This window comes from Mustela lutreola, chromosome 10, assembly GCF_030435805.1.
Source record: "Mustela lutreola isolate mMusLut2 chromosome 10, mMusLut2.pri, whole genome shotgun sequence".
NCBI lineage: Eukaryota > Metazoa > Chordata > Mammalia > Carnivora > Mustelidae > Mustela > Mustela lutreola.
This window is the reverse complement of record NC_081299.1, coordinates 57,881,711-57,897,533: the sequence shown is the minus strand read 5'-3', so window position 1 is coordinate 57,897,533 and position 15,823 is coordinate 57,881,711. Positions and strand designations below refer to the sequence as shown.

Here is a 15,823-nt window from a genome sequence, read left to right as displayed (position 1 = left end):
TTAATTGGCAAATAACATGGTTCAGAAAAATTTCTAGTAGAAAACTAGGTGGATTTGAAGTCCTGCTACTAGTATTCTAGTCTTTAAAATTGAGAGAGAATTATTGAATAGCATGGAGCACAGTATTTCTCTGCTGTTAACTCTAGCAAAAAGTACCTTAACCATGTTTTGCAAAATTAACAAAATGCATCCTTACCAAAGTTGCTATATTTCAAACTATGGGGAGTTTCAAAGATGACAGTGAAACTCACCCCAGAGGTAATATCATAGAGAGTTAAATCACTTGTAAAGTCAGCAAAATTAAACTTGCTAAAAGCCCATCATTTGTATACTATCAGTTAGCAAAAATAATCCTTGCAAAGCATTTTGTTGTCAGAAATCTGGGGCAATAGGTGTCCTAGGCCACATCTCAAGTATTAATATATTTTTCAGATCATATGACCATCCTTATAGTAGCCAGTGATGAAATTTTGAAACTTTTATAGCTCAGTTTACAATAGTACTTTAAGCCACAGTGGCACCTATGGTATGCAGAATTACAATTTCACATTTGCCATAGGACCTATAAATACTGAAGCAAAATCTCCTAAGTGTTTTAAAGGAAGGCACTTGACAATCATTCCTGCATTTGTGTTTTGCTGGTGTAAATGACTAGCCTGGAGTTAAAACTTTGTGTAATATAAAAACAAAATAATAAACCCACCACTTATATTATCTGTATATCCCAGAGAGTTCTCGGTCATAATGGTGTCCAACGACAACTGGCTGAGGTGTTTTAAATAATGAGTGTGGGTAGCACTGGAATTCTGTAGGGCAGAAGGGAAGCAGAAATTTTGTAGTTTATACACATTGTGGCTTCTCTGCTGACCCCTGTGGGATGATGAAGTGGTAGCAGGGCTTACAACTGCCTCACCTTCCCCTAGATCCTCCCTTAGCTTCTCAGACTTATGTGCCAGTTGGTGTTTACCTTCACGAGGAAGGGTCCTGGCTTCCTTAGGACACCCCTGCCACTGAGGTCAGAAGAAAACAAGACCTGACTCAAGTTTCAGCCCATCCTTGTGGGCTCTGGCTCTTGTTTGTGGTTCCATCTATTCTTACTCCTCCAACTATCCATCTTCTTTTGTAGACTGCCTGCGGGCTTTAATCTCTAGCATCAGATACAAAGCAACTTTGAGACTAAGCAGCCCCCACAGTTATGGCCAAACCTCTTAATAAAGGTTATTTCTAGTGATTCTGCTCCTTTGAACACTTGTAAGAAAAACATTTTTAACCTACATGGTGCTTGTCTTCCAAAACTTATTTAAGTAAGCAAATTTTAACTGTTACACAGTGAATGCAAAAAGGCAGTTTTTACATTTGGTAATGAAAAAAAGGCAGTTTTTACATTTGGTTTATCAATAAAATTATATCCTGAGATAACTGGAAAGTGATATTAACCATTATTTGGAACATTCCAGATGTGACCCTGGACTTTTAATTTCTATGCACAAATCCTACATCATCTAAATAGCTTTCTTTAAAAAAAAACCAAAAAGACATGAAACATATTAGTGACAGTGCACTGGGGAGAAAAAAAAAACCTTACACGGTGATAACTTTTGAAAAGAATGGGAACATGTCACTTCCCTGATTTGTCTAAGGACATCATTATAAACAAATTAGTTCTGTCAGATCCTTTCTCTGTGAATTCTTTACCAGTTATATCTACTATACACTTTGTATATTCTTACAAAATTCCCACTGGTAAATTAGCATGGTTTACCCCTGAGTTATTTTGAAGAATGTCTGAATGCATTGCATATAGACTTTGACATTATAAAATGAAAACAGCAACAAAAATAATAAAACTAAGTAAAACAGACTCAATCTGCAACTCCAGATTGGTCTCATTTAGAATGGTGCTTCTGATAGTAAAGCCTTAATAATAGACATATTCTGGATGCTCTTAAAAATACCAGTAGCATTTCTGCTACATTCATATTTAGCTAAAATAAATACAAGCAAATGTACTTGATTACAGAGAATTTATATAGAACATGGATGAAATTCATTAGCTTAGAGACCAAAGTTACAATTTCAATTACAGTTTGAAAGATGTCTACCAATCTTCAAACAGCATGGCCCCCTAAGTATACAACCTAGTGCCCAACTGGAGAAATTGGTAGTTTTGCTAGAGAAGTTGGTGTCCATCCTGACACCAACAGAACCTTATTCAACTCTAAGAAGTGACACCAAGATTAAGAAAACTTACTGTTCTACTGAAGTCGTTTGATTTTCTTTTCCCCAAGCCCCTAACATTTTCCTATGCTCCACACAGTATATAATCACTAGGCTTATCCAAAATCCACCTTCACAAGAAGGAAAACGTACCTTCTCAAAGTTGTATCTGTGCACAATCTATCTTAGAGTTTCTGCTAAAACATTTCCCCAAATTATTGTATACTTTTGAAAAGCTCCATGATCAAATGCCAAGTAGCATGTACTGACCCAGGCACAGGGCTACATTGTTTTTCTAACGACCAAAAGACATGGTAAGGTGGATGCTACTCCCATTTTAGATAGGAAAATGAAGAAACATTAGGTAGGTATCCTACCTATAAATGAAGCCATAATTCATAACCAGACTCTCATATAGCCTACTTCTCATTGTTGAAGAATTTAAGTAAATAAATAGGACAAACATTTTTCTAATAAAACCACGTTTATTTTTTATCATTTTTACTACCAAATACAGAACAAAACTCAAGCGTGGAGGCAGTATTCACTTGATTTTAACTGATTGTGTTAAAGGCTTATGTCCCAGTACAACCCTACCTTTGTGCATAAAATGTTCACTGAAAAATAACCCAAGTGTGGATTCCCTTCACTGTTAGCATCTTAAGTCAGTGACATTATTTTAAAGCCAAAAATTTCTTGCTTTTTAAAGTTAGTATATATTTGTATTCAGAGATTGAGGGAATAGGCTTTAATATTAGGTTTAACCATGTGAAACTGCCAATATTACTTGTTTTTCACTTACAAAAATGGCAGGGTCATATGGTTCAAACTTTATCTCCTAAAAAATTTTTTTAAAGTTTAAACAAATGTCATTTGTGTTCAATTTTGTGTTTAAAAAAGTGCAATGATTAATAGAGGACTGTTACTAGAACTTCTTACTCACTATAGACAAAATTCCTTTTGATAAAATCTTTAAAAAGCTACTTACTACAAACTGTAAAAACAATGCTGCTTTTCTATATGGCATTTCAAAGTTAAAAAAAAAAATTAAACTCAAACTTGCATAAAAGCTACAGTTCAAGTCTCATTTCCTCCCATAATGCCAGCCACTCAAACACTACTCAAGAGTATTTCATAAAATGAATAAATATACTATTTAGTACTGTACAGTAGATACATACCATCGACAATTTCTATACTATTCCAGAAAAGGCAAATTTTTATATTTCACTGAAAATAGAAATTTACTAGATATAGGTGGGATCATTTGTCCTAAAGTTCACGGCTTTACTCAACCCCATTCCTACACCCAGAATATGAGAAATAAAATTACACTAAGACTGCTTTCGATAGAAATAAAGCCAACTTTGACAATTCTGATGGCAACTAACTGCTACAGTGATGGAGTTCATCTTACTACTATATTTAAATATGTGGATTGAAAGGGGAAAGGTCTTGATTTGTAAAATGAATGAGGTAAATGTCTTACATTCAACAGCGTAAATAAATACAAATACAGTTTTACAGGAACATGAACATAAGTTTAAGGGTTTTATTATCAAAGTCTTGTAAAACAATTTCAGAAACTGTACATCAACATGGCACAGACTGTAGCCTACTTTTGTTTATACTGCACAAAAGTGAAGCTTGAAACTCCTGTAACTAAGAAAACAGTTGCCTAACTACTTTGCATTTAACATGAATCACTGTGTGCATAAGATTACTACTGCAGTAACAGTAACACAAATTTATTGGTTTTATACAACTTGAGATCAAATAAAAAGTACATTATCAAGTAGATTTGTCTTATTTTAAAAGCATATGAAGGTCAATTTAAAATGCACTACCCCCTTTTTCCAACACTGAGATTAAAACAAATTAATAAAAGAATGGAAAATTGAAAATCAGGACAAGAGAAAACTTTCTTTTACAGATGGACTCAGGATAGGCAGCTTTCACTGATGTAGATGTGGAATAAATTATTTCAGGAAAAAAAATTCCCAAACACCTTATGAGAAAGTATACAACTCTACTTCAAAATATGCTATTTACTCACTGCCAAAGACAGTTTCATTTGAAATCTTGTTTCTGTAATTAAAGCCTAATCAGCCATCAAAAAAGGTTAGTGCATATATAACCTTTCAAAGTTAAACAAAAGCCACAAAAATTTAGCCACAAGGCTTAAAGGATTATCTTCAGATGTAACTATAAGAATGTTAATCTGTCATGTCAACAAACAAGACCATAAGTAGATCCATCATGGTGGAGGATTTTAATGACATTTAGGATATTCCTGCCACAATTAACATGCAATCAGTGCATTCCCTACATGGCTCTATTACGGCAATGAATCAAATTCTAGAAATACTATAAGTGAACTTACTTAATAAAGGAGATCATACAACATAAACAATCCATGCCTGCTGTAGATGCATGCAGCTTTTCATTTTTGTTATGAAGCAGCACCAGAATAGTAAAACTGCTTGGTTACTCAATCAGATTTCACCATGTCATGAATTGGTTACTCATGTATCATTTTCTAAAAGCTTTTGGATGTAAATAACTAATATCAGTATCAGGAGCTTTATAACCATTTATAACTCAGAGCTGTATACATCTAGGTTTGAGATGAACAAATATAGCATTAAGAAATCACACAAAGGAATGACACTGATGCATGTATACAGTTGGGATTCCCACAGAGGCAATATTCAGTCACTCATATCCATGTCTTCTTCATGATGATCATCCCCATTCACTTTGGATTCTCTTAGTGAATCACCAGTTCCCTTTTCCACAGAGCATTCTTTTGTTTTAGGGGAACCTGGTTCTGTTGGCTTCTTCTCCTCTTTTTTCTCTTTCTCGCTGTCATACCCTTGTTCCTCTTCATCGTAGTCCCGTGTAACCTGCTTTGCCAAGGAGAATAAAAAAGTAAACGTCTTCCCCAAAAAATCGCTTCTTAAAAATTACCAGCACTACCCCAGATATCAAAGTAAATTAGTTTGTAAACATACTTTTACATCTTTATCACTCTCTGATTTTCTTTCCCGATCCTTTTCCTTATCTTTACTTTTTTTCTTCTTGCTTGTTGATCGTTCTCTTTCATCTCGGCTTCTTTCTTTGTCTTTATCTTTTTTCTTCTCCTTTTTATGTCTAGAATGACAGTAAAATATTCTTAAAAAAGATGCTTTAAAGGAACCGCTCAAGAAGTTTCACCCTTAAAGTGTAGCAGTAGGTTTAAACTTGTTCAGACGGTGACTTTGACCCAAATTCACATGACATGAAGAACAACGAAGACCTGTTTCAAAACGCCAGATACAAGTTGTGCACTAGTGATACAGGCAAGATGACTGTAACTGGTTACAGGTCTAAAACGCCTGATCCTAAACACTTTTTATAATAACACAGTCTCAAGCAGAAAGGAAATATATCAGCATATTCTTACACACTTTAATTTTTGAAAAGGAAGAAAAAGCCAAGGAGAGTTTTTTTTAAATAAAAACTGACAGCTTCTGAAATGTAGAAAGTACAGATCCATACCACCAACATTCTTACCTCCTAGGAGACGGTGAGCGAGACAATTTTCTTTTAGGTGACCTAGGTTTTTTAGGAGATCTTGTGCCACTCCTACTTCGTCGTCGTCGTCTCTCTCTAGAACCACAAATGTGCAAACTAGATTTTAAAATACAGTATGATCTAAAAAATGCAGACACATCATGGCAGATGGTGTCTACTGAAGGAGGTCCACTAGGAACTTCAACAACAGGATCTGATAATTAAAAATCCATTTTCATTTTTATTTTGTTTATAGACTTTATTTTTAAGTAATCTCTACCCCCAGTGTGGGGCCTGAACAAAACACTGAGATCAAGAATTGCCTACTCTTCTGACTAAGCCAGCTGGTGCCCCTTAAAGACCCATTTTCAAATTCTGCTTTGAGCTGAAGAATCAAATGAGTAATTCTTTCACAAACTATATGATTTTCCTTTCATGCCTTCAAGAAACCCCTAACTTGTGGCAATTCTTTTTTTTTTTTTATTTATTTTTTTTTTAAGATTTTATTTATTTATTTGACAGAGAGAGAAATCACAAGTAGGCGGAGAGTCAGGCAGAGAGAGAGAGAGAAGCAGGCTCCCCACTGAGCAAAGAGCCCGATGCGGGGCTCGATCCCAGGACACTGAGATCATGACCTGAGCCGAAGGCAGCGGCTTAATCCACTGAGCCACCCAGGCGCCCCACTTGTGGCAATTCTTAAAGACAGAACTTCTGGGGTCCCTTGGTGGCTCACTGAGTTAATTGTTTGCCTTCAGCTCAGGTCATGATCCTAGGCTCCTGGGATCGAGCCCTGCATGAGGCTCGCTTACCAGGGAGTTCCTCTTCTCCCTCTTCCTCTGCTGCTTCCCCTGCCTGTGCTTTTGCACTCCCACTCCTAAATGAATAAATAAAATCTTAAGAAAAAAAATTTAAAAAGTTCTAATTCAGGAAGGAAAAACAGTCTGAAGCAAATTATTTCAGATCTCAGTTTTAACAGTGGCAGAACAGATATAAGATAACATGCCATGATATAAAAGTCAATTGTTAATAAAATCCAAAAAAATTACTTTTATTAAAATAAAATTAAAAATTAAAATTTTAAATTTAATTTAATTAATTAAAAATTAAATTAAATTAAAAATTCAGGTAGTGTTAGTAGTTAACAGTTAAGATCAAACTGACTCCCTTCAAAAAATGGTGCCCCCCCAACCATGCTTTGAGCAATTAGTTTTAAAATGCATATAGCATTTCCCCTTTCCTTAAAATTGTGGCTTTTTCTTTTTTAATATTCTGCTTCTGTCACTATTCTCAAAAATTTTAAAACTTGCAAGATGACCATTATTACAATTTAGGCACAAGGAAATAATAAAAAATGAAACCCCACACTTTTGGTTGGTTTTTTAAAAAAGCTTTTACTTTAACTCTTACCAGCCCTCTGTGACCTCCCCTGGCAGAAACATTACACACAGTCTTGCATTCATCAAATATTAAGTCTGTCAAGTCTGTACACCTCCTATTTCTTGCTACTGCTCTGTGTAACCAAAATTCAAAATACCCTAAATGAAAGAGATGTTTTGTATTTCTGTGTCCCTGTATAGACTGTAGCACAACTGAAAACACAGCAAGTATATAATTAAAACTTAACAGAATACACCTTAACTTAGAATAATCCAATTATTAAAGTAGGATAAGGTGCTTATAAAAGTACTTTAAATAAAGCAACAGCAAAAAAAAAAAAAAAAAAAATCCCTCTAGTTTTCAAGAACATGTATGTTGCCATCCCACCTTTTATGCCCCTTTCCTACCTATGTATTCTGTAGACCTGGTTTAGCATTTCCTTAAGCACTCACACCTAGTTTATTTTCTTGATTAGATATTTACTTTTAAGAAACTATCACCCTGGTAAGAAACCCTTTAAGTATTCATGCCAACCACTGATCTACTTCGTCTTTATAGATTTAACTACTCTGGACATTTCATATAAAGGGAATCATACAATATGTGGTCGGTCCTTTGTGACTTTCATCTGTCATACGTTTTCAAGGCTCATCCATATTAAAGCATCTATCAGTACACTTTGTTTTCACTGCTGAACAATATTCCACTGTATGAATATATACCACTTTGTTTACCCATGTTAGTTAATGGACATTTGGGTCGACTTTTGGATTATCATGAACAATGACAGAAGTTCTTGTGTGGACACGGTTTTCACTTCTCCTGGGTATACCCCTAGGACTAAAACTGCTGTTGTCAAGAAATTCTAACTTTTAAAAAAAATTTTATTTATTTGACAGAGAGAGAGATCACAAGTAGGCAGAGAGGCAGGCAGAGAGAGGGAGGGGGAAGCAGGCTCAATGCAGGGCTTGATCCCAGAACCCTGGGACCATGACCTGAGCTGAAGGCAGAGGCTTAACCCACTGAGCCACCCAGATGCCCCAAGAAATTCTAACTTTTTAAAGAATTGCCAAACGGTTTTCCAAAGTGTCTGTCCCATTTTTCGTTCATACCAGCAATGTACAGAGTTCCAATTTATCCACATCCTCACCAACCACTAATTGTTATTTTTAAAAAAATATTATCATCCTAGTGGGTGTGAAATGGTTCTGATCTGCAGCATTTCCTTCATGACTAATGCCAAACATCTTTTCAAAAGCTTAGTGGACATGTGCTTATCTCTGATGAAGCTATCTTTGCCCATTTTTATACTTGATCATCTATGATTTTTCGATGTTCTAGATAACAAGTTCCTTACTAGCTTATATATAATTTGCAAATACTTTCTAGCATTCTGGATTATCTTTACCCTCTAGATAGTGTTCTTTGAAACACATGCTTTTAGTATTGATTTCCAATTTACTTATATTTTTCTGCTTATACTTTTGGTGTCATTTAGGAAACCAATGCCAAATTCAAGGCCATAAAGATTTAATTCTATGTTTTCTTCTAGCAGGTTTTAGTTTAGCTTTTATATTTAGATCTTTCATCCACTAAATTACTTTAACCCACTGAGCCACCCAGGCACCCCAACTAAAAAGTGGGAACCTCCTAGTGAATTTGAACATCAAGATTAAAGAATAAAATACTGCAGCAACTCATGTGTAAATGAGGCTAGAAGAAAGGAAGTAGCCAGCCTTACTACTAGCAAATGAATTCTATATTAAGAATGAAAAACAGATTTTCTCTGGAGTAAAGTTGAAACACTCAATTTTCACTAGCAGATTAAAGACATAGTTACTAGTCTAAGAATGATACAAATCGGAACTTATATGGCCTCTCATTTTGTCAATAATGACTATATATGTGGATATTTTAAACATGAGTTAGAATAATGAAATGAATTTACTGTAGTAATTCAGTATATATTATTAACCACTAAAACTTAAAACTAAATCAGGATACGAAATGTACATGGCAAACATAAAAACTGACCTCTGTTGAATTCCATGTCATTTCAACTGTAACACCATATTAAGTAAAAAGAACTTTTGATTATTCTTCACAAATTGCTTTTAAAAATTTCAACACTGAAATTATGCACCTATGTATTGGAAAACATTTAATGCTCATGGCCTACTGACATTCTTGCAAACAAGGTTGTAAAAGGTACCAAGAACTCAAAATGCCACTTCTTACCTGCTTGCACTTCTGGAACGTCTGGCTGTGCTGTAACTTTTTGGTGGTGTTTTGGAACGTTTCTTTTCTTTGTCTTCTTTCTTTTTGTCTCTAATAAATGAACAAAATTTCCAAATGCATTAGAAGATTCAGTGCATATAAATACAGCAATGAAAAAAACAGAAGCAGAATGAAATCTAATCCTATTCTTAAAACATGAATATTCTTATAGAAACGTAATAATAGCTTAAGGGCATATTTAGTAAATTTAAAAAAAAATCATTTCCTGCTATTCCACATAAAACTTCTCTCCAAAAGAGCAAAACAGACTATGTGATGAAAAAAAAATATATAGGAGGTTGTCCAATTTCTTGGTATGTCTGGCAATAAACACCAACATTTATTTATTATTATAAAAGATTTTATTTAATCGTCAGAGAGAGACAGAGGAGAGAACATATAAGCAAGGGGAGTGGCAAGTATTGGGAGAAGCAGGCTCCCTGCCAAGCAAGGAACCTGGGATCATGATCTGAGCCAAAGGTAGATGCTTAACTGAGTCACCCCCGGTGTCCCAACACCAAGAGTTTTAATAATTATCTCCAGGCTCTTCAACACCCCTTGTTCTCTCATCAGATTACCAATTTCCCCACCTACTATGACTCTGGGTCCTCTATTCTCAGGCCAGAACCCACAAAGCACTACTAGATTTAATGACTACTATTACCAATATTCTTCCAAAGTACATACCCCATTATGTTGTTAACCTTCACCATGGACCAAGACAACCGTCTACTTTTTTCCCCTGCTACATATTCTACGCTATTCAGTACTATAAGCAAAATATCTTAACACAATGGAATATTATTATACATACTTCAATTCTAAACCTTTTTAGAGATTCTTGTATATTTACTTTTATTTCCTACAGCATTTTTTCCTCCTAGATTACCATTCTCCCCAAGACTCTGCACAAAAGGTAATCGATGTATTTGTTGAATGAGAAGTCCTTCACTCCCACAGACATACATACCTATCGTCAACTATAACGGTAGAGATTAAAGTATCCCTTTTGTTTTTCTAAGCTAATCCCTTTAGCTCCTATTTCTGTCCTTTTCTTCTTTGGTCACCCTGCTGCCATCAGTTACCCCCTCCCCTTTGTTCATGTCTTTATAATTTCTGATTACTGTTACTTTCCCTCAAGGATACTCAGTTATGTTTCCACAAACTGATCCTCTATCAGAAATCTTTTCTAAGTACAAATCTGAAGAGTAATAACTCCCTGTTCCGTAACTTTTCCATCTCTTCCCATTGCTTCCTGGATCAGGTACAAACTCCTTTGTGAGAACAACACAGCCTTCTGTGGGTCATCTGTCTTCCTAAACTTTTCCGACTTTATTTCCTAGCCACCCCCCATACCAAAATACTTGCCATTTGTGTTCCCTCTCTTGCTGTGTCTCTTCCTGCTAAATAAATAAAATCTTAAAAAAAAAAAAAAAAAAGTTCCTTGAAGGAAAGAACACCCAATTCCTCTTTGTATGATATTCATTTCATTATGCAAGCTTGGTTGATTGACTGGATTAAGATGACTCACCCTATAAAATACAGTAACTAAAAGCCTCCTTACAGGCTGAACACTCAGTACAGCTACCCCCCCAAATCTTTGCTCCCAGATGAGTTATATTAGTCATGGAGAATAAACTGTTTTGGACTTCAACTGTCCTTATTATTTTAATTACATAATTAAATATACAAATGGATAATGGATAGTATAAAGTAAAAGGTCTGCTTCTAAAAAATTAGGCTACTATTTAAGAGGGAGGTAAGGACAGCTGCTCAAAAAATAAGCGTTATGAAATTGTATACATGTGACAACTATAAATGAGAAAAATATAATAAAAATCTAGGTACTTTTTAAAAGTGATAGTTCTCTTGCCACTGTGAAGGTGGTTCAAGTGAAAAAGAGTGACTTGTTAAATGCTACTCAAGACTATGTATTAATTTAAAAGGGTCTGGCCCTATATGAAAAAGATGGACTACTGTATGAATTCACATTTAAGTCAAAATACAGTGTTAAAGTACAATGTTTCTTTAGTGACTCAACTTTAACCTTCTACTCATTCCAAATCATGGGACAGGAGGCTCTCCAAATATGGTTCAATGTTTGCCATATATTAATTCTTAATATTTATAAGGTGCTGACACTGGGATTTGGAAAGGTAAATTAAGGCATAGTTGTCTGCCATAATCCAACTCTGCAGCACACTGTAAAGAACGGTGGGAGTAGCACCATATCCGTATCAGGGTTGAGTAGAAAAAAGGAAACGAAAGAACGTAATAGGACAGACAAGAATTTTTACTACAAAGAAATCATCTCAGTTTTCAGCTCTAAGAAGAAACCTTAAGTTTACAAAGGAGCCCAGGAAAACAAATGTCAGCCTCTTCAAAAATTAAATAGTTCCTTCTCCAAAGGAAAAAAGAGGGCTACTCTCTCCTTCTACCACCCCTTTCGTCTTTAAGTAGCCCATATCTAGGATTTTGGGAACTTTAAAATTTGTCTTCCCACCTAATGTCAATGGTCTACTGTACCTGGTTTTTGATGTGCTCCTTGACCTTCTACCTCTCTCTCGGGAATGAGATCTTCTCCGTCTTGGACTTTTGGATCGTCGCCTACTCCTTGACTTAGAATGTGATCTCCTTCTTGATCTGCTTCTTGACCGCCTAATAATGAAAAAGCCAATACATGTGTATAAAGGCAAACAGACTAGTTCTGGGACTGTTTCACTTAGCACCAAATGATTCAAACATATGGGTTAACCATCAACAAGTGGGGGTAATTTCCTATCAGTTGCTGATGTTACTTATTTAGTCCATAAGGCTTTTTTTTTTTTTTGAAGATTTTATTACCTTAGGGAGCAGCAGTGACCAGGGTAGGGGTGGGGAGAATCTTAAGCAGACCCTGTAGCCTGATACAGGGCTTAATCTCACAATCCCGAGATAATGAGGTGAGTCAAAACCAAGAGTCAGATGCTCAACTGACTTGAGCCCCCCAGGCACCCCTAAAACATCTTTGATTCCCTAGAAACTAATACTTTCTAACACTAGAATTTCTCACCTTTTAACCTCAATCTGTCAGAATAGTCCCCCTGATACTGTAACTCTGAACCTAAAAACTGTACTAGAGAATGAAGGAAAATAAAAAGTACCTGATTCACTTGCATCATCTTCTAACTACACAGAATTTTAGCACGTGTCTTATGTAATTCCTCACTATGGCAAGTTAACTCTACTGGTCGATTACCAAATACTTAATATTTGCTTATTACATGCTTTATAAGTGCTTATTCTTACAATAAGCCTTTCAAGTAGGTACTATTATAATTCATTTTATAAATGGAAACCACTTAAGGTGTGTTGTTGCTTTCTATGATTTCTAATTCTTCTCTGAAATGTTGTTTTACTTCTTTGATTTACAACCTCAGAGATAGAGCCAATGTAGCCCTATATAGATATATACAACTCAGCACAATCTGCCTCTTTAACTTTCACTTCCCCTCACCATTATCACTAGCTCTACATGATGATCATATCTTTCCTGTCATGTAACAGAAGTGCTTCTTTCTGCACCGTCTCCCAGCCTTTTCCCCCAATCCTATATACTTTCTCTTCCGGGACTTAAGAAGCACAATTAAGTTTTTGATGTTGTCACCGATCCTCTTCCTCTTGTATTTTATTCTCTTTTAAGAATAATTAAAAATAAACCGCATCTTCTGCTTAAGATTTTATCATTTAACTTCTAAGGACCATTCATTCAACCTGTTTCTATGGAAAACTTCTAATTCAGTCAAACTTTTTACATTCACTTAAGGTGCCCAGAGGAAACAGAGTTTAGAAATGGTAAAGATATATGTCCAAATCTCAGTTCAATACCAGCAAATGGAGAACATTCTTTGAGTCTATTACTTAATGAAGAATAATAGCACTTACATTGTGAATATTAGTTATTTAAAATTTAAAATGAAGTTAAAAAGTCAGCTCAGTGCTTTGATGTAGGTATATATATGAACTACTGATTCCTTTCTTTCCTCTTACTAATGTGCCAGTATGGGTTCTGCTGTCTCCTTCTCTAAAACCACTATTTCAAAACTTGTGTCTTATTGAATCAATAAACTTTCATTTTAATCATCTCCTATTTGGCATTATTTGGCAACTACTAAAACAATCCCTTTCAATAACATGTCTATTTCCTAGAAAATGTTCATGTAATGCTTACCTACCTTTCTGTAAGCTTCATAAAAATGGGGACTAAATTTGTCTACCTTATTCAATAACTATACTCTCGAGCAATCAGTACAGTGCCGGACTCTAGTAAAAGGTACTAATACTCTATTTTAGGTGATAGTGACTCTATGAAATATAATCAAAATTATCACTTTCTTCTTAAGAGTTAAAAATAATTCTGGAAAATAAAACTGATGTTATTAGAATTAAACACTACTCATCTTTTGAGTATACTGGCTTTAAGAAAATTATGTCGACAATCATTTTTGCTAAACCGAGTTACTCATTTTTCCAGCCTTTAACGTATACACAAAAATAGAAGTAGAGAAGCAATAAATCAAACATTCTCACAGTTTTTCTAAACAAAATGATTAATAAAAGATAGTTTCAAAAATCTAATAAGCAGAGGTATCACACCCATCTATTTACTGTAAGGTCCTGAAAGTTATTTTTTTAAAGAGTAATGTACTGCAGAGCTATTTTAACACACTTACCTGTTTATATAAGCTCTTTAAAGAAAATCAGAAAAATATACGAAATTAGTATTTTAAGTTGTGGAAAGTAATGGTCATTTTACATGCCAAGATGCTTAAGATACTATAACCCATTATAATCCATTATGATGTATTATTACAAGTGTCCAAAAACACTGTTCAAGAAAATAAATGTTTCACTATTATTTCCCACAGGTTGTATTAAAATAATTCAAATTAAAACCTGAGAACACTAGTATGTACTTGGTATATACAGGAAAAAGGACTTAGTTTCTCAAACATTTTAAGTGTTAAATTAAAATATAAGAGCATGGTCCTGGAAAATTGGGATTATTAGCAATATCAATATATCACATATTTAGCTAATCCTGAGCAAGCTAATAAAATAGAGTTCCTCAGGTGGAGATGAAGATGTGAGAAAGAGCATTAGGCAGAAAGGAACATTATGAACAAAAGCATGGAAGCATACAGAAAATGTACGTTCAGGCAAGCAGTACTGTAATTAACTGTTTTGGAGTGGCAACTGACAAGTGTGGAAGATAAACAGGGTTAAATAGTAAAGAAAACTGAATGCCATTCTAAGGTTTTATTTACCATATTGTTAAGGCTAATAAGGGTGCTCCTCAAAGTTTAACAAGGCTGTGACATGATCCGGACGTGGTTTTTTTAAAGTTGTTTTTAGGAATGAGACAGGTTGGAAGAAGATGGGAGGCACGGAGTGGGGAGGGTGGGGGGGCTAGAGGACAACCCTGTAACATTCTGCTACAGACTGAATTCTGTGCCCCTTCCACAATTCTTACGTGAAACCCAATTTCCAATGTGATTATACTGAGGTGGAGCCTTTGGGAGATAATTAGGTCATGACAGTACAGCTTTCATGGGATTAATAACATTATAAAAGAGATCTAAACCCCTCACTCATTCCATGTGAGGATATAGTAAAAAGACTTATAAACAAGGGTCCTCACTAAACACCTAATTTGACAAGACTTCGACCTTGGACTTCCCAGTCTCCAGACCTGTGAGAAATGAATTTCTGTTGTTTGTAAGCCACCGAGCCTATGGTATTACAGCAGCCAAATGGACTAATGAAAGGACTATGAAAAGACCTGACACTGTCATGGGCTCCAAAGGTCAAAATTATTTAAAAACAAAAACAAAAACAAAAACAAAAGAACAGAACAAAAAACCACCAAGATGTTATTTGCCCTTTTCACTGTGTTGACATATGAACTAATGGTGCAAAAGCAATGGTGGTGTAAAAGGGTTTATCATCTTCTTAGCACCAATCAAGGTAGCAGGTACTGAACTGTCCTAAGTAGGTCTCTGTATTCTTCACTGGCATTTGCAGTATGCAAGTGCAGTAAAAGAAAAAAAATAAAAATAAAAATAAAAAAATTTCATTTTCACTAAAGAGATCATTGATGAAACAGTAAAAGACTATTTTATTAAACCTGATTCTTTGAATGCTATTAACCTAGTATTATGAACAGTAAATATTAAATCTAGGCCCTTGAGCAATGTTCTGCGCAATGAATACATAAATAACTTGTCATATTAATTAAAGTTAAATGACTGTTGTTACCAAGAAACACAACTGTGTGACTGAGCTGTGAGCTTACCTACCTGCTTTTCCCATGAAGTAACATCTCTACTTGAAAAAATAAGTGTGACAAACTACGGTT

The 15,823-nt window shown here is 35.0% G+C and overlaps 1 protein-coding gene across 9 annotated transcripts in view; it reads right to left on the bottom strand.

Moving 5' to 3' along the window:
* Positions 1-3,755: 3,755 nt before the first annotated feature.
* The window catches only part of SRSF11 (serine and arginine rich splicing factor 11), a 42,727-nt gene continuing 30,659 nt past the window's right edge, over positions 3,756-15,823 (bottom strand). For 6 of the 9 annotated variants that reach the window (XM_059137331.1, XM_059137336.1, XM_059137332.1 and 3 more), the window contains exons 9-13: positions 11,953-12,084; positions 9,388-9,477; positions 5,773-5,889; positions 5,232-5,370; positions 3,756-5,126 (exon numbers count right to left, since the gene is read on the bottom strand). In XM_059137331.1, the coding sequence (XP_058993314.1) occupies positions 4,929-5,126; positions 5,232-5,370; positions 5,773-5,889; positions 9,388-9,477; positions 11,953-12,084 (676 nt within the window). In that variant the 3' untranslated portion in view covers positions 3,756-4,928. The remainder of the gene's footprint in view (positions 5,127-5,231; positions 5,371-5,772; positions 5,890-9,387; positions 9,478-11,952; positions 12,085-15,823) is intronic. The other 3 variants (XM_059137337.1, XM_059137333.1, XM_059137334.1) reach the window with 3 other exon arrangements.